Source organism: Gymnoscopelus braueri, assembly GCF_963280865.1.
Source record: "Gymnoscopelus braueri genome assembly, chromosome: 3".
NCBI classification, from domain to species: Eukaryota; Metazoa; Chordata; class Actinopteri; order Myctophiformes; family Myctophidae; genus Gymnoscopelus; species Gymnoscopelus braueri.
The window spans coordinates 37,030,432-37,049,644 of NC_137612.1; the positions used below are offsets into that span (position 1 = coordinate 37,030,432).

The 19,213-nt window shown below is 41.5% G+C and overlaps 1 protein-coding gene across 2 annotated transcripts in view; it reads left to right on the forward strand.

Annotated features, from left to right (window-relative positions):
• The window catches only part of shmt2 (serine hydroxymethyltransferase 2 (mitochondrial)), a 34,574-nt gene extending 17,417 nt beyond the window's left edge, over positions 1–17,157 (forward strand). Inside the window, exons 3-13 of one of the 2 annotated variants that reach the window (XR_013932958.1) lie at positions 1,124–1,203; positions 2,121–2,321; positions 4,088–4,169; positions 6,454–6,576; positions 8,719–8,858; positions 10,541–10,703; positions 11,567–11,666; positions 13,057–13,212; positions 14,700–14,807; positions 15,209–16,002; positions 16,047–17,157. Coding sequence is in view for 1 of the 2 variants with exons in the window: in XM_080425095.1 (XP_080281221.1) it covers positions 1,124–1,203; positions 2,121–2,321; positions 4,088–4,169; positions 6,454–6,576; positions 8,719–8,858; positions 10,541–10,703; positions 11,567–11,666; positions 13,057–13,212; positions 14,700–14,807; positions 15,209–15,336 (1,281 nt within the window). In the remaining variant the exon portion in view is untranslated. Of the gene's footprint in view, positions 1–1,123; positions 1,204–2,120; positions 2,322–4,087; positions 4,170–6,453; positions 6,577–8,718; positions 8,859–10,540; positions 10,704–11,566; positions 11,667–13,056; positions 13,213–14,699; positions 14,808–15,208 lie in introns of both variants that reach the window. The other variant, XM_080425095.1, reaches the window with a different exon arrangement.
• Positions 17,158–19,213: the final 2,056 nt, after the last annotated feature.

Here is a 19,213-nt window from a genome sequence, read left to right on the forward strand (position 1 = left end):
ATTAGCATAGAGCAGGGTGTGTGTGTGGAGGACAATTTTCCTGGGCCTAAAATGTTTGTTTTTATGGATAAATAGGATTTTAAAAGTGGGGCTTACTATTAGCTAAAGAAAGATTTAGGGTTAGAGTTAGGATTAGGCATTTTAGGGGTTTGGGTTAGGGCTGGAGTTATGCTTGTAGGTTTGTAGATCAGGTAGTTTTAGTATAACCAAGGCTTTAGGTTTAAAACAATGACTTAAAAAAGGTAAAAGGGGCTTAACAGGCACATTTATGAAAATGCTGTCCTCTTAAACTATTGATATCCTCAAGTACAGTAGTACAAACGTGTGTGTGTGTTGTGTGCACGTGAGGCTGCTATTAGGTTAACCTAGCATGCTGGAACTCATTTCTTCTTCAGTGCTTAACCACTTAAACCCTATATATTTCGTTATATGAGGAATTTTTTTTCTTGAAAATGTTGGTTAATTGTGGAAAATGATGGGCCCAGAATAAGGATGCCAGGGTGAAAGTGGTTAATTATAGTGCATGTGTTTCCACATGTGCCTACAGTAGAGTATGTGTTGTCAGAGCCATGCAGTGTTTATAATATAGTTATAGTATAGTTGTGCATTGTACACTGTCTACGCACAGTCGATGCCGAATGCTTTTGAATTGAATTGAAAACGCCATTAAAAAAAAACCTTTACACGAACAGAACTTCTTTGCCACGCACCACAAATGAGCGCTGTGCTTTTTGCCTCATTTGGAGTGTTTATGGCGAGTGTCGTGTCCTGCAGTGAGTGGTGATGCTATGAGAAGTGCTGGGGTTCAATACTGCAACGATCCGTCTGCAGCCGGAGGGGGATTTCTCACTATCACTTAACGCACTTTAATTTGCCGTCCGTGTCCCTTCTGTCCACTGCAGCCATTGATCTCTGTGTGTGTGTGTGTGTGTGTGTGTGTGTGTGTGTGTGTGTGTGTGTGTGTGTGTGTGTGTGTGTGTGTGTGTGTGTGTGTGTGTGTGTGTGTGTGTGTGTGTGTGTGTGTGTGTGTGTGTGTGTGTGTGTGTGTGTGTGTGTGTGTGTGTGTGTGTGTGTGTGTGTGTGTGTGTGTGTGTGTGTGTGTGTGTGTGTGTCGTGATCACAGAATTTCTGCAGTCGAGCTGCTCTGGAAGCGCAGGGCTCCTGTCTGAACAACAAGTACTCGGAAGGTTACCCGGGGAGAAGGTGAGTGCTTACACAGGCCACACACACACTCTTAACGCATTTAGACCTGAGGCCGATTCTACAAATGCTTTCTAAATCCGTAGTTCTCACACTTTCAAGATTTTTCAAATAAATCCAAAAATAGCAGATGTACAAGCTCGCTGTGAAGCTTTTATATCTGCTATTTTTGAATAGCCAACGCAAAAATCTAAAACGACACAGATGCTGCCCCGGTTTTAGTGGGTTAACTCTCGTCCTAGCCTGCTTTATATACAGTAATATTACACATAGAGTATCTAGCCTCCAAAAGTCACTCGAGGTGAGGCAGAAGAGCCTTTTAGCGCCTTTCCCCCGTTATTATTGTTGGGTTATTTTCCTCGGATGAATAATTCTTTCAGCAACAATCACAGACGTGTTCTAATGCATCCCTCATTCGGCATTATTTGGGATTTGTGGAATTTAGGCTCATATTAAATCTCTTGGATTTGCTGTGTTTTTTGTTTTGTTTTGTTCATTGTTGTTTGTGTTTTTTGCCACCTACTCTATTGCTTTGCTCTAATGTAATAGCACCAAAGAATGATCAAATTGGATGGACCGCAGCCATCTGTTGTCTGCCACCTGCTGAAATATATTGTACTGTACTGTTTTCTCCTCTTCATCCACTTCCTCTTTAGAAATGTCCCACTGGTTTTCACTCCAGTTGATTAAAAAGTTGGTTGATGTTATTGATGTATTCTTCTACATTTATCACAAAGGTCGCCTAATTAAATCGCTGAAATACTTTGTTAACGCCGGTGGTAGAGAAGACACACGTATATGTGGTGCCAGTCAAACATAGCAAAAATTGGAAGCCAGGGTTCAAGTGATTAAGTGATGAATAGCAAAATCCCGATTTGTCTTGCTGTGTGTAAGATGGATTTATTTACTTGTCCTGTCAGGTACTATGGCGGCGCCGAGGTGGTGGATCAGATTGAGCTGCTGTGCCAGAAGAGAGCGTTGGACGCCTTTGATCTCGACCCGAGCCTGTGGGGGGTCAACGTCCAGCCGTACTCCGGCTCTCCAGCCAACTTTGCAGCCTACACAGCCGTGCTCCAACCCCACGACCGCATCATGGGCCTGGACCTGCCAGACGGTGGACAGTCAGTACTCAATACTTGATACGTGTCTCTGCCCTCATCCTTCCCACACTCACTCTTCATTCATTCACTCTTTCAGTCACTCAGTATCTCTTCACTACTACAACTACAACTAAATATTGCTCTTCAGGACAGAGGCGAATTATAATATTTTCGTTTATTGTCCTCTGTGACGGTGAATCTCAACCATTTAAATTTCAAGGACCCCTAGTTTGATACAGTTTTTATTTCCGGATTGCATTGTAAAAAATGCCATGAATCATGAACGCAGCAACAGTGTCCCATCGGCACCAAATTTGAATCGCACATTTAGGGGCCTCATTTACAACGCAGAGTCAAAAGCAATTTCACTTCCACCCATAGGGGACACCACAAATGGTACAAATGTCACTGTTTGTCACTGTTTGTCACTGTTTGATCACCAACAAGGCCATAAATGGTCTTGTGCGTCATGTGGCAATGACTGTCAAACAGGGTTTTGATGCTCCATACCTGTAATTGCCGTCACAGAGTTGTCGGCGAGGTTAATTTCTTAAACAAAAAGAAATCATGAACGGAACAACCAATCATTGCCTAATTGAAATGTTATGAAGTCTCTCTATACAGCACACCTCCAAAACTGCTTTCAATTCTGCCCATAAGGCATGGGTCGGCAACTGGTGGCCCGTGGGCCAGAGGCAGCCCCCCAGAAATAATATCTGGTCCGCCAGATTATTTATTTTCTTCAGACTTATTCTTCAGACTTAAAGTCACATATGCTCCATCATTATAGCTATAATGTCCAAATAGACACCCGAAGAATGCTTATTATACTTTTATCCACGTTGAGAGTGATTGCTGCTTAAGCCGCGTTTGGAGCGGTCCCACTGTCACACAGCTGAGCTGACTCCTGCTGCTGTGTGCACAAACTGCGCTGTCAGTGCTTCAATTACGCTTTCCCGCCTCTGCCTTTGCTGGAAAGACAACTTTGAAGGTGCCATGATTTGTCTTGTGGTGCCGTATGAAATTATATCGGGCAGGCAACACTTTACTTTATTGCAGAACACAACAGCCTTTCTTTGATGCAACCAGGGAGGATGAACGCAGGAATGGACAGCAAACTTGTCCATTCCTCTTTAAATACCCTGACAGTTTTCCTCTTTATGCTTTTCGATAGTGGCAGTTTCTCTTTTCTTCCTAACTTGCCGATTTTAAATTGTTTAACAAAATCATTTAAACAGGCTGCAGCATAGCAGAGCTCCCAGACCCCAGCTGCAGCCAATCAGTCCCGTAATGACAGCCCAGTTTATGCTCCGTCGTACAACGGTGTCATGTCCTCAATTTAGCCGATCTACAATTTCACAACGTGTCGATTAGCAACGCGTTGTGATCTTGTAGATCTTTAACTCTATCACTATGTCTGTGAGGAGGTGGGTTAATAATTATTAGAATAAAAGTAGCCTATGTCAATTATTATTACTAGAGGTTCAGGCCGCTATGCGGCCCTCACTTCTAGTGGCCTGGCCCGCACATCGGAGGCAGAGACAGTAGAGATTAGTTGTTTATAATTTGTGGAGTTTAGTTGGAAGAGTAAACGTTTTATTGTGAAAGAGTTAACCGGAAGTGGTATTCAGTCTCACTCCGGTTGAGGTCACAACCTAAAAGATACAAAATGACTAGATTTCTAGTCTTACTAAATGTTTTCCACACTGTGATTAATGTATGTATTATGTTTGAGTCATGAAAGCAAGCATGCATACTCATTGACTTGTTGCATACTGTCTCCCCAGTCTGACCCATGGCTACACGTCTGAAGTGAAGAGGATCTCAGCTACATCCATCTATTTTGAGTCCATGCCCTACAAACTCAATGTAAGTAGAGACCTCTGCAGTTATAGCCACATACTTCTAGTTGACTCTTTGAAAGCAGTGGTCAAAGGTGTTGGGACTGGGCTATAATGGGTTGCATGTTTTTTTGTATACGTATATTATAAAGTGATACCTATTTGTTAATATGTATAACCGCACGTTAATACAATATAAATAACACATCTGCGGTGATTGGAGGTGCTCTTCTATTGAGAAATATCATGTAGGGCCACTACTGATTGACAAGAGGTATTTTAGAAAACTGAAAAGGAAATAACTCAACTTCCCAAACGTGCTCTCTGTTATAACTCAACAGTAAAAACTTTGCTGCTTGTGCTGGGGACTTGGGTTTGAAACCGAAAGTTACAGATTGCTGCTTTAAATAGCATTTTAAATCCATCTTAATGTTTTTTTTATATCTGCCATACAGCTGCAGCTTCCCAAATTGGACAATACAATGCTAGAATGTGTAAATGTAGACAGGCAGGAAGAGTATATCATAGTCACATTGGTATGCTTTTTCTGTGATTTACAATGTAGCTGATAATATCTGTACTATCCCACTGCAGTGAACCTCGCTCGTTCGATACTCCATTCTAGTGAGAAGAATGGAGTGCTAGTGTGCGATAATGTATTATGTAGTTCATCATTGCCATATCTGTTGGTTTATCATGGCTTTAAAAGTATCCTCACTCCTTTGAGTTCTGTCAGAGATGAACATGCCATGTCGTAAAGTGACCAGTTTCGCTGTTTGTTATACACATTTGGCTTCGGTAATAAATAGTACTGATAGATAGAGGCAGCAATTATCATGAGGAGATGATTCATTCTCTATGTTGGAATCATTAAGACAGAAGGAACTGCTACTGTAAGTAAAGTGTGAACGTTGTTAATTAGGCGCACGTTGTCAGTGTTGCATAATTATCTGCCAGTGCACTTGATAATGCACTGGGATTCCTTTACTGGCCTTGCAAACTTGAGTGTCCCTCGGTACATTGAATGCCATTGTCTTATTAGTGGACAGGGACTACAATTTAATCATTTTTCTTTTTTTATAAGGACAGAATTGTTGAATAAAGATCTACACGTTTTAGATAGCTCCTTTGTCTTGGTTAAAGTTGGTTAAAGTCTTTGCATTTGAAAATATACCTTCAATGTATGCAGTGGATAGATGCAAACAATGAAATCAGAAAAAATATGTGCTTATACTATACACAATTACTGTTTTGCTGCAGTGGGCCAGTCTGGGCCCCACAGCGACGGCAGTAAGATTGGCCATTTCTCAAGTAATTCTCCAGATATGATCAGTGAGTTTGCCATGGTGTTTTCTTTGGTTGCATTGGTGAGGTGGTTGTAGTAGTAGTTGTGGTGGTGGTGGTAGTAGTAGCTGATCGATGCCCTGGAGAGAGTGCACGTGTCCAGGCTCCCTGATGGATGGGCGGGCAGGACCCCTCTGCGAGAGAGATAATGGGAAATCGACAGGCCGGCCAGCACCGGCGGCTCCCCCCTCACAAGGAGCACTGTGATGGAGTGAGGGGCCGTCCAGAGATGGGAGATTATCTGCTTGTCTAAATAAAGCTTTCCTGCTCCTCCCTCGCTGGCTTTTTGGCTCTTCTAGGGTCTCTGTGTCGCTTGTTCTCCATCCCTCCTCTCTTTCGCCCTCTCTCGCGTCTATCTTTCTTTCTCTCTCTCCATCGCTGTGTCTCTCTATCTCCGTCTTTTTTAGCCATTTCTCCATCCCTGCTTTATTGGTCTCTCCCTCTCTCTGTGTGAGATTGTGTTTCTTACATATATTCTCTCTCTGCAGACGGGGGTGTCGAAAGAAAATTCCTGTCTTGTGCCAAAGGCAAAGGCACGAAATGGGCAAATGGAATGAGCAGCCCAATGCCAGCTCATGTGACACGTGTAGCAAATCCACTCACTGAGCTGTGAACTGCTCCACGCTGTTCTTTTAAAAAGAAATGTGCTTTCTAAAGCGAAGAGTCACAATAAATCCCACTCCATATCGGCTGATCAATTAGTTTGAACTGGTGTATTATGCACTAATTTGCTCCATTTGCTCCAACTTTTTCCCCTCAATCAGTTAGGTGATCAAGTCCCTTGCCCCCAAATGCCATTTTTAAGATGGCTGAGACGGATAGTTTGTCTTAGGAGTGTTATTGAAAACATATTTATTAATTTTGCTCTCCCTAACTCTACCCCCCCTCCTCCCTACTCTCTTTCTCGTCTCTCTGTCTCACTCTCTCTCAACCCCTCCTCCCAACTATCTCTCTCTCTCTCTCTCCAGCCCGCAACAGGACTCATTGACTACGACCAGCTGGATATGACTGCCAGGCTGTTCCGGCCCAAACTCATCATTGCCGGCACCAGTGCATACGCCCGCCTCATTGACTACGCCCGCATCAAGAAGGTGCATAGGGCCCCTTTATTTAATGCTCACCCAACCTTCACCCTCTCCCTCTGTCAAACTCTCTCTCTCTCTCTCACACACACACACACACACACACACACACACACACACACACACACACACACACACACACACACACACACACACACACTCACACCTGCTACCTGTATTTTTCTCATTTCCTCTTTCCTCTCTGGACATTAGGAAGGTCGGACATCCCCTTTCTCTGTATTTAAGTCAGCCAACCTTGACCACAGCACTGACACACACACACACACACACACACACACACACACACACACACACACACACACACACACACACACACACACACACACACACACACACACCTGCTCCCTCACTGGTGGTTGCAGCTCAGCCTAGTTAACGCTTGTGATTTGCGACCGTATGGAACCCAGTGTCAGCTCTCACCGTTGTTCACTTTGTGTTTTATACCGGCGTTAATGTTTTCACACCCTCTCTCACACATTCTCTCACTTGGGCCTTCCAAACTTCTGGAATTAACTCAAACAGTTGCACATCATTCATGCATGCCCTCAGACACAGGATACACACTCACTGTCTCGCTCAACCTCACACTCTATTTTCACACCAGAGGCAAACATAAATAAACTCCACTGCACACACTTTTGCCCCGACCGATAAAAACACACAAATATACACTCGCACCCAGACACAAAATGGTCTAATACACAACCTCACGCGCACACATAAACAATGGTGACTTTTCACCTCACACCTCTGGCTCTCTTTTAGAATGCACAAGAGGCCCATTTATCTGTTTTGTGCTGTATCCACCCACTGAATGTCCACTCAGTCCATGACTGGCCCTCACTGTTGTGTGGAGTTCTACTTTAGCCAGTAGTATCAGATGGAGAGTCCCCCTGTTGAGAGAGCTGCATGTTTATTAACTACTCACAGCTACTCAGCCTGAAGAGCCACCATATTTTTCCATTGGCGTGTCTCTGTGGAACTGTTCACTGTTTTATGGGGCAGCCTCCCCGACCAGGCTGCCACCAAGGTTATGAGGGTTACATTACCTAGAGTACCACACTATTTTTCTCGCTCTATCTCTTTTTCTTATGTCTCTCTCTCTGTCTGTTTGTCTCTCTCTCTCTCTCTCTCTGTCTCTCTCTCTGTGTCTGTCTGTCTGTCTCTCTCTCTCTCTCCCTCTCAAACTCATTTCCTCGTCAGCATTTACGTTCATAACCTTCTTGCATTCTGAACTCCCTCCAGAAACCCTCCTGTCTCCCTGAATTCTAATCTAATAAAGATGTGCCGATCCAGTTTAGATATAAAAAGGAAAGGAGATTGTCACGATAATGCATATTAATTGGGACTCTAAAAAGATTGCTTATCGCTCTGATCATTTGCCAGCGAGTCATTTGCATGTTAGCGAGCTATTTATTGTTTGAGCCCCACTCAATAAAAACTGGCAGGGAACAGTGCAGGTTTATTGAATATGCCATAATATTTCAGGCCCTCTGAATACTGCTGAAGAGTATAATTACACCAGCCTGTCACTGTTGCTTCCAGTCCTCTGCCCATTTGAAAACATACTGTAGGTGCTACTTGGTGCTACTTGTAACTATATATATGTTTTAAAGCTTAACTCATTTTATTGGGTCATTTATTTTTGGGCCAAATACATATAATTTTGTGGGTCCTTGACATGAAAAAGTTTGAGCACCACTAATATAGCAACATACGTTTTTCAGAAAACTGTTAGGATTTAGAAAACATTTTTAGAATCGGCCTCAGGTCTTAATGTGTTATGTATGTTTTGTAGAAAATGTGACTGTTAGTTTTCCTTCCCTTCATACAGTATAAGTCCATATCACAGCCTCTCACTTTCACCTGTAGCCATATGTGATCGCTGTGTGGAGAAAGATTGCCCCCCCCTCTCCAATCACTCCCGTTTCTTCTGCAAACTGAGTCTCAAAGACATACTAGTAACTTAAATGAGTGAGAGGGTCTGTGTGTGTCTGTGAGTCAAGAGCTAATCTCACGAACACTGCCAGTAGTCCACAGATGTATACACATTTTTATTCACATATTTTATATTTTGTAAACCCTCTCCGACTGTCATCCTCTCCCTTCCTTTTCTTCTTCACTCTTCAGCTGTGTACCGAGGTGAAGGCCTACCTGCTGGCTGACATGGCCCACATCAGCGGCCTGGTGGCAGGCAGGGCCGTTCCCTCTCCCTTCGACTACGCTGACCTGGTCACCTCCACGACTCACAAGTCCCTCCGAGGATCCAGGTACAGTGGGAACTAGAGGGAGGACTTGGTAGACCGTCACTGAGGCCGCTACCAGGATGTGCACTTGCTGCATTGGTGGCGGCCCAGCCTGCATACCACAGAAGCATAGAATATTCAAATATTAATTCAAACCAAATCTTTTCTGTCCATCTCCGATCTGAAGGAAGTCGTTCATGCTTTTATTTCCTCACACCTTGACTACTGTAACTCTATACACATGTCTTACCCAAACGTCTCTCCATCTTCTGCAGCTGGTACAGAATGCTCCAACTCGGCTTTTAACTGGCTCCCAAAAAAATTACCACATTTCTTCTCCCATTTAAATGGGAGAAATGGCATCCCTACACTGGCTGCCAGTCTCATTTAGAATTGATTTCAACTTTGACCAGCTCCGACGTATAGTTGTGAGAAGCACTTTGTAACGCTGTTTTTGAGAAGCGCTATGCCAATACAGTTTATTATTAAATTGATTAATTCAGCATACTGTATAATCAATCCATGCGAATATTTTTCAAATTCAAGTCCGTTATGAAGTTCAGGTGTGGAAGACGTATACTGTAGCAAACATTCAAGGATGTTTACCACAGTGGCAGCTAAAACCATAACCCTTTATCAGCACTATTATCAATAACCTAAACGCAGCATAAAGCATCAATAATTAACCATATTATGCATATTATGCATAAAATGTACTTTGGCTTTGACACCTCATTTAAGAGCCTGATAGAAGAGGGCACAATGCTCAACATGGTCTGTACCTGCACCTGCATCTGCTTAGCACCAACAACAAGCCCTTTAGTTTCCAATGTAGTTTGATATGTCATGGTTTTGTTGGTATTATCAAACAGTGAATAGGTCTCATGCGGCTCCAAATTAACCTTTTGTGGCAGTGCATATCAGGTGTGCATTCTTAAAGAGATTAATAGTGGAAGAAACCTGTACGCTGACCTTTGTTCACAGCATGCAACTATCTTGGTGATTGCTGCCGACGCCCATTTTTGGGTTGTAAAACATTGTAGAAATACTGTAAACCTTGGGGGGAGTATGTTTCAGTGAGCTAATTTATTCCCTTTTTAAGAGAATAGCCATGGCCATATTCTGATTAATGTGATATCCATTTTCTCGATCTGTCAGAAAAGTGGGATATTGATTACTTTGGAACCGTTTTTTTACCTTTTTTTTATTACAAGAATACAAATTTACTTTATGTAATTTGTCATCACTAGTGCAGTCCAGAGCGTGACAATTGCTTGGCCCACTGCTTGCAACGTTGTCAAGAACCGTGGCATGGCTGCTTGCAGTGTTCTCGAGAACCACTCATCCGATCGACTTCACACTTGACACACTGCACTCCCTTTGGACCTTAACAATACACCCGCCAAGTGTGAAGTCAATTGCATGAGCGGTTCTTAAGATGTACAAAGGACAGGCATACATACAGGGATTCGGTAAATATAAAGATGGATGACAGGATAAATACAGCATTGTCAGAATGATTCAGTCCTCTCATTTACTGACTGACTATTATCACCCATATCATGATTATCACAACCTACAAGGGACTATAACTGTGTTATGCATAGAGATACATGAATCAGAAATTGGCTAGAATATGGAGATGGTTTCTGCCCGATAGCGACGATATACTTGATCAGTAGGATTCTCTGTTTTGTTTCCTTCAGAGCCGGTCTCATCTTCTACCGTAAGGGTCTTCGCTCTGTGGATAAGAAGGGCAAGGAGATCATGTACGACCTGGAGGACAAGGTCAACTTCTCTGTCTTCCCCTCCCTGCAGGGTGGCCCTCACAACCACGCCATCGCTGGCGTGGCCGTAGCACTTAAACAGGTCAGACAAAACACATGTCAAGACAACATTTCACCATTATGCCCTTTGTTTATGCTCTGTCGTAAGACGAGTTGTGAGCTTGCAGATGTGCTATTTTTGGCATGCAACACTGTCATTCCACGAGGTGTAAATCAGGCTTAAAAGTTATTAGTGACAAACTTATATTGACCATTTATACCTGATGCAAGCCATTGATTTTATTGAAATAGTAGTAGTGTAGACTAAAGATTTCTGGCAGTCATTCTGACCACAATAGGTACATTTCTCCAGTAGTATTCTTTCTTTTGTCATTTGTTATTTACAAAAAATTCAATTGAGTTTAAGTTGAAATGAGACTAATTTGATTCAAAGTCCTGTCACTTTTATACTGGTGATTACAGTATTAGTCTCTCGAGACAGACGCGTTTTGCTCCCATCATTTGCAACAGTCTGTACTTTGGATGCTCAGAAAATTAGTAGAAATTGAAGCGGATGTCCCGCCTCTCCGTCAGTAACTGCTACTAGAAACCAAATAAGTTGAAGCCTAGCTGGCTGCTTAGTAGAAATTGTAAAATGTATTTTAAAGACATTTTAATATATATTTTTGTGAACACTGTGTCATAATTGGTCCTTCTGTCAGGTAACTGTCAGCTAACTGTTCTTTTGCGGGGTGGAATTACAGACTCTGTAGCATTCAAGGATTGTGGAAGAGATGGTCTGGTTTGAGATATTATTACAGTAAAAAGTATTTGCATTGAAATATTAAAAGTAAAACTTGAGAACAAGACCTGACTCTGAAAAAGTGAAACGGAGAACTGTACTGACCGCTGTTGAACTTGTGTGTGTGTGTGGTGTGTGTGGTGTGTGTGTGTCCGTCCGTCCAGGCTCAGTCTCCCATGTTTAGAGAGTATATTGGCCAGGTACTGAAGAATTCCAAGGCTATGGCTACAGCTCTGCTCAGCAAAGGCTACACACTCGTCTCAGGTAATGAAACTATTAACCTAAAAGTCAAGTTCATTATTCCCAAGCGGATCTCTGCAAACAATTAGAATAGGGGTACCCAAATCTATTTATAATAATGATATTCCCCCTAAAATCAATTATTTTATTAAAATTGACTATTTTATATAATCCATTAAATTGATTAGTTAGATAAACTTTTGCCTCTCTAAATTCAACTGATATTCAACCTTTCCTCGGCGCTGCCAATTAACCACCCCTGGTCACTTGGGTTGGGAGCAAGTGGCTGAATTTGCTAAATCTTGTACTGTGTGTACAGTACAGCATCCTGTATAATGTAATACACAAGCCTCAGCTGTTTTTCGGATGTATAGCCTCCAGGACAATGCAGGCCAGTTCCTACTTTACACCCTGTCTATCAGTCCCTCGTCTGATGTGTTGAGAATTAGACCAACAAGCTTGTGCAATTTTGTGATGAGTCAGACTCTCACTCGGTGAATTCACCGGGTTAAATAATTGGTGACAGTGGTGGGTTCTTTTCTCTTGCTCCAGTGGGACACTGTCACTGAGCGAGACAACTACATGTATTTTTTTTAATTCTACGTTGTTTCCCTATGGAGAATATTGGTCATTTGCTTGCTGATGCTGTTTTGAACTGAAATTAATAACAGTAGAAAGAAGTAACATTCCTGCAGAAAAAATAAATAAAGACAATAAATAAAAGAGTCTCTTTTATAAGCAATTTCTCCCCCTGAAAACTTTACGTCCATACAGTATATGAACTCATCTTACATTTATTTGATTTGGACCTGGGTTCGATCCCGGGTACCGCCAACTCAGCATAGGAGTAGCACGACTTGGGTAACTACGTTTTGCCGTAAGCACTGGGAGCTAATGGTAGATGTTGTACACCACCTCAGCAATCCATCTCCCAGGTGGTCTAGCGCATTGAAAAGGGGAGAGACGGACACCCTCGTTCTCGGGCGATACGACAATAAGCCACTCCGACTTGCTTGCTACTTACCAGTTTTTCTGCAGGTGATTTGAAGAAGTTGAATGTTGTGTAATTGTAGGAATGAGACATTCCAGTAGAAAAAAAAGATTACCTTCATTAGGTGATGTCGTTTTGTTTTAGGCAGCATCTCCTCTCAGATTGTTTGAGCAAACCCATCCAGCATGAAAATAACCCAAACATTCGTTTGGAGGCATTTGGGACCATCACCAGACTGCATTTTAGAGTAAAGTCTAATCCATTAGGTGAAAAATAAATACAACTCAACCATGCTGGACCAGTGATCACTCTACTCTCTACTACTGAGTTAGTAGAGAAGTTCAGGTCTTAAAAAACCTATGAACTCTTCATCATTTATTAAAGAGAAAGATTTGCCCGCTAAGTACAGTTTGAATATTTCAGGTGGGACAGACAACCATCTGGTTTTGGTGGACCTGCGGCCTAAGGGCATCGACGGAGCGCGGGCCGAGAGGGTGCTGGAGTTGGCCTCCATCACTGCCAACAAGAACACCTGCCCTGGGGACAAGAGTGCCCTAACTCCTGGAGGCCTCAGGCTAGGTACTGTATGAGGACAAGCTCCACATTATACCGTACTTGGCTGCAGGGATGGATTAAGACTTGCCGAGGCCCCTGGGCCAGTTACCTTTTAGGGCAGTGGTTCCTAAACTTCTTAGCTCAAAGACCCAAAAGAGAAATTTGATGTCTCCCAGGGATTTAAACCAGTGAAAGTAGCCGTAGTATCTGCTATTTTTTCACTAATTCTTAAAAGTTGTTATATTTTATTTTTTATGGAATTTCTTTCTTTCTTTATTTATTAAATTATTTTGAAAGATGTTTGACGTTTTTTTTAATATATTTTTTAAAATCTTTTGAAACAATAATATTTATATATGTATATATATTTTTAATGTAGGAACAAAAAGTGATATTTGATCGTGACCCATGATAATGGGTCCCGAACCACTGTTTGGGAAACACTGTTTTAGGGAACCTCTCCCCACCCTGCCAGAAAGCTCACTACCCAGGGGGCCCGCTCCCATTGGCCTAGTCCATAATCTGTCACTGCTTGCCTGGTTTTATAGAGTAGGCTTAAGCACTAAGCTACATATTTAAACTGTAAGTAAGTAGCCTTGGGACCCAATGGTTAACAGAGCCTCGTGGCCCATAGTTCAGGAGCAACGATAAAAAAACATAAAGGGGTGACTAGGAAAGCTGTACCTTCGAAAGTTTAAAATCATTTGAAAAACGTAAAACTACAGAAGTCAAGTCTGGATGATCTAGATCTGACTGTATGTTCATCACTCCCTATACTTGAGCTATATTTATGTACAGTTATGGTAGGTCATAACTGCCTCATTCTTGATTTTTTTTTTTCCTTAGTACTTACCCTCTTTAGATGTAGAGAGACCTCGTAAACAGTTAAACCAGATGCACTGAGCTGATCATCATTAATTAATTAGGTTTACTCACTTGTTCTCCCAGTAAATTGGACTTTAGTCTCTAGTTGCTTATTTTTAACTTTTTTTTTTTCTTTTTTCTTTTTTGACCCAAAATGTGGATGCAGCTATTTTAGTGAGCAGCCAATCAATCCACAAGCACGTATCAGATATGCACATATGGAGAGTTAGCTGGGGCTACCCACTCATAGTTCAATTAGTTCTCGGCTTTCAAATCACACATTTGTTAGCATTCTAAAGTAAGAATCGCTGTTGACTGATTGGGCAAAATGTTGGAGCAGAAGAAAATGTAACTTAAAAGTTTTATACGTGCTCTTTCACCTTTTAGTATTTTTTAAATAATTTATCACACACACACGCAGCCTGACTCATGTGTCAGGCTGCGTGTGGAAGTTTTAAAATAGAAACCTTATTATATCATATTTGTACGCACAAACACAACCGCTACAGCCATTTGTTTTTTGTTCATTTTGGGCGGAGTGTTACGATTGGAAAATGCCAACTTGCCCACCAACCATCTTGGTGAATAAAGTGCTCTCTGGTTTAAGGATAAAGCTGTACATTCCTGTACTCTGTTCTCTTTCCCAGGTGCCCCAGCCTTGACCTCCAGGCAATTCAAAGAAGCAGACTTCATCCAGGTAGTGGAGTTCATGGACGAGGGCTTCCAAATTGCCCTGGACGTCAAGAAGAAGACCGGCAAGTGTGGGGAACTGGGCGGGAAGAATGTCGTTGTTATCAGTGTAGACTGGCTGACAAACACAATCAATATACTTCGAAGGCCCTTTTTTTATCGTTTAATAAAATACATTTTGTTTGTTCCGACTACACGCAGCACTTTGAAAGTGTCCGAATAGAATAAATAAAGTAAAAATAGCCTAAACTTCCTCGGCGAGCGAGGTGCAGTGTTGTTGTCTCTGGTACAGCTTATGCTACAGTATACCTCACCTCAGGCCATGTTTACCTTATTACGATACTGAGACAAAACACAAAACAACCTGCATTGGTTATAAAACACAGGAAGATGGTCTTCCTGCATGAGCTTCTCCAACTCTCTTTTCTGAATCTCCCTCGCTCTTCTCTTCCTGTGTCCTCCACAGGAAAGCTCCTGGAGTTTAAGAACTTCCTGCTTCAGGACCCGGAGACTGTGGCTCGGATCGCTTCGCTGAGGCACCGCGTGGAGGGTTTCGCCAGGCCATTCCCCATGCCGGGCTTCGAAGACCACTAGACTGGGCCAAAACGGAGCGAAGGGGTTGGCAGGGCAGCAACACGTCTGGAAAGCTGGGTCGATGATTATGTGGGTGGTAGTGGTGGTGGTGGCGATTGTGGCGGATGCCAGTCGGTATGGATAACTCTGGAGATGATTGTGACCTGTCAGACCCCAAGAGAAGATAATTTCCTTTTGTGAAGTCATCCAGTACATTATACAGTATCTGAGCCTGGCCTTTAAACTGAGACGGGTTGAGATCAAACGGTGTCATTTCAGAGTAATTCCTCTTTATCGTTTGTGCAAGTTTACACTTGTCCTTGCACTGCTTCTTTAATATGGTGTCAAAAATGTAACGTCTCAGTCGGATTGATTAATCAAATGACAACTAACGTGCTTTCAGAGTTCCACGTGAAGCCCTTTGCTGTCATGGACTGTGACTTTTTGATTTTATAATTAGACGCACAGAAGAGTCTTAATGCTGTTGGGCAACATCTTAACTAACTTGACTTATGTATATGACTATGCTCACATTGAGAAGTGAATATATGTCAACCCTGTAACATTGTGACATTGTCTGTGTTTAACCTGATAAATGATAAAGAAATGGAGTGGTGTTCCGTAAAGCAGCATTAGTAATAGCCCATTAACCAAGGGAAACAATACCAGTATATAATTTGATGTTATGTTTTTAATTTCTGTATTAGGCCTAAGATGCTCTAGGGGTAAAGTATCTAATTTATGCCAGTTATCCTAACTGAGAAAGCAGAATATACAATGACAGGTTTTTGTCAATTGAAGATTTGTCTAAATTCTTTTAATGGTATTTTATACATCTTTTGTTTTAATTATTATTAAAATGGAGGTGTCCAAGTTAGAGATTGGAAGTGTGAAAAGATCCACTCACCCCAAACTTTTATTTTTCTTCTTGCATAACATAGATTAGTTATTTGAAAGCAATCCACGTGCATACAGTATTTGGCATTTTGTTATCAGTTTTTACAGATAAATAACAAATATATATAAATAGGAAAATTGCCCTACATTTCATGACCTTTCTTTGGATATGTTTACAAAGAGTAAAACTTTTATATGTTCTTTTTATACATAATTATTTTTCACAGTCTTAAACTTCCATCACCATCTTGGATATATTTAAGTTCTCATTAGTTTTATTTTGAGAGAAATGAACTAATTTAAATGAACTTCTCCCTGCATGTCTATGTAATTGTCAAATATTTCACCACTATAGTGAGTGTTGATGATAAGCGTGTCACAGCTTCATTTCATATCACAGTATTTTTTTTTTTACATGATATTTAAGTCCGCTGATATAACGTTCACACAATCGGGGGCATTTTGATTCTTGTCGTCACTGCATCAGTGAAGGAACAAGATTATCCAATCCCTTTGTCCAGTGGTTCTCAAAATGGGGTCCAGGGGTCCTTGAGGGGGTTTCAGGGGGTCCCCAGCAAAATTAGTTAATATAGCATCAAAGCACTACTTCGGCTGTTTGAAAATAAAACATTTTAATATTTGTGAAACATTTTAATAACACTGCTTTTGTATGGGGGTTCCTGGCACAAAATATTTTCTGATGGGGGTCTGCTGCCAAATACATATCAATTTGGGGGTCCTTGACATGAAAAAGTTTGAGAACCACTGCCTTTGTCAAACGGACTTTACCGCATAGCACAATGCAGGAACAGGGAGAGGACTATGGCATGTTGCCTATCTTAAGTGTGTTTCACATCTGCACAGTTTTGAAAACTTAATTTTACAGAAGATTTTATAGAAATTAATCCTAATAAAATAAATATATGCAGTAATTCAAATACTTAAGTGTGTCGTGTCATTTCTATAATGATTTGGTAACTGTGTACCGCACAGTGTGGACAACTATATAAGGTTATTTACATTTTCTACACTTTACCCATTACACTTCTTTACTTAAACTACTTAGTATTACTTGCTTGTATTATAACATTGATTTCCTACTTGCATTATGCTTGGTTAGTTTGCAACACACTCACTGCACGTCTTGTACAGTTTCAGATTACAGCAGTAGCATAATATACTAAGTAATGAATAATGGACTCACTCTATGACCAATTCTGTGTATTTTTGCTGATTATTTTTAATGGCCCCTATTGCGGTTCGATCTACATATAAATGGCTAATTTCACTCCCTGCTGAAACCAGAATAGACCCTCTGTCCTTCATTATTTTGGTATCTGGAGTCATTGAGACTTTCCTGACATGGGATAATAACTGTAAAAGTTTATACTCGGGTAACACTGGTTAAAAAAAAGAAAAATACTATTCTGGATTGAATGGTATAGGCAATCATTTTCTATGTCTGCACCATATGGACGGGGAATCTTCATATCAGTTCTGATGATTACTTGTTGATATCAGTTCTGATGATTATTTGTTGAGACGTTTGACAAAATCAAAATATAAAGTCCTCACTGTAGGCAATATTGCCTTACAGTATCTGGTACATTTCCTTAAAATACTATCTCAAAACTCCTCTGCCATCTACTGTTAAGAGACATACACACACACACACTTATGGATGATAAAATAAAAATCACTTCCCATGATAGCTGATTTGCCAATAAATCATGTCTGTTTAATGAGGAGGGGGATAAATGACAGTGTCAGCAATTAATTTCAATCATGTACGTACGCCGGTATTTAGTGTGTGTGTGTGTGTGTGTGTGTGTGTGTGTGTGTGCTTGATTTTGTCCCATGCTTGCCTGTCATAATTAGACATGGTGGAACATGATATGGTAATACAGAGACCCAAATGCACACAGGAACTGTCTGCCTGTGTTTAATGGCATTTCAAGTGCTATTTAAACACCCTAAGCTCACTAATGTGCTGTAATTATCCCATAATAAAACACAAGTGTTCTTCATGCTGGAATACATGTCCCTGTGTGTTTTACGTTTGTGTGTGTATGTGTTTGCGTGCGTGCGTGCGTCCGTGCGTGTGTGCGTCTGTGCACGCACACACATTAAGTGAGTGTCTATGTGAGCTTTGTGTGTGTCTATAGGCAAGATTGATGGCACTCATGGGAGATGAATGATATCTCCTCTTCATCAATTAGTGGACTGACAATGTCCATGCTCTGAGGTGATGAATGGAAGCCAGTGGTTCACACAGGACTTACACTCGTGACAATCAAAGTGTGTGTGTGTGTGTGTGTGTGTGTACTTGTGTTACTTTACCAAAAGTCCCCACAAGTATACAGTACTAGAATTTCTGACCTGGTCCTCACAAGAGATATGGTTGTTTTATGGTATAAAATATTTTTAAAGTTAGGCTGTAAAGCCTTATAGGAAAAGATTCACGTTGAGGTTAAGGTTAGGATTAGACATTTAGTTAGAGACCGTATGTGATGACAGATTATTTAGTGGTAATTACTAGTGTTGTTTCAATAGGCTAATATGCACAGCAGCCATATTGGAAAAAATATTTACTTCCTTCACAGGCGTGACTAATGACACTAATGAAGGCTCTGTTCCAATCTAGTCAGACAGAGTCAGGGTGCTGATATTGTGAATGTTGTCTCACTGGAAACACTCTGCTACAGTGGGTCTCGAAGTGGGGTCCAGGGACCCTCATGGTTCCTTGAGGGGGTTCCAAATGGCCCCTTATGGTAGTGTAACTCTGAGAGTTATGGGGGTCCTTGAAATCAAAAAGGTTTGAGAACCACAGTGCTTCACTAAATGGAACAGAGCCTTCATTAGTAACACCTGTGAAGGAAGTAAGGAAGGGGCCCAATTTCTTTCCAATATGGCTGCTGTGCATAGAGCCTATTCACTCTCCTCCCCATAGAAATGTCACTGCCTGCGATGTATACCAGCTATACAGACCTTGGCAATCACA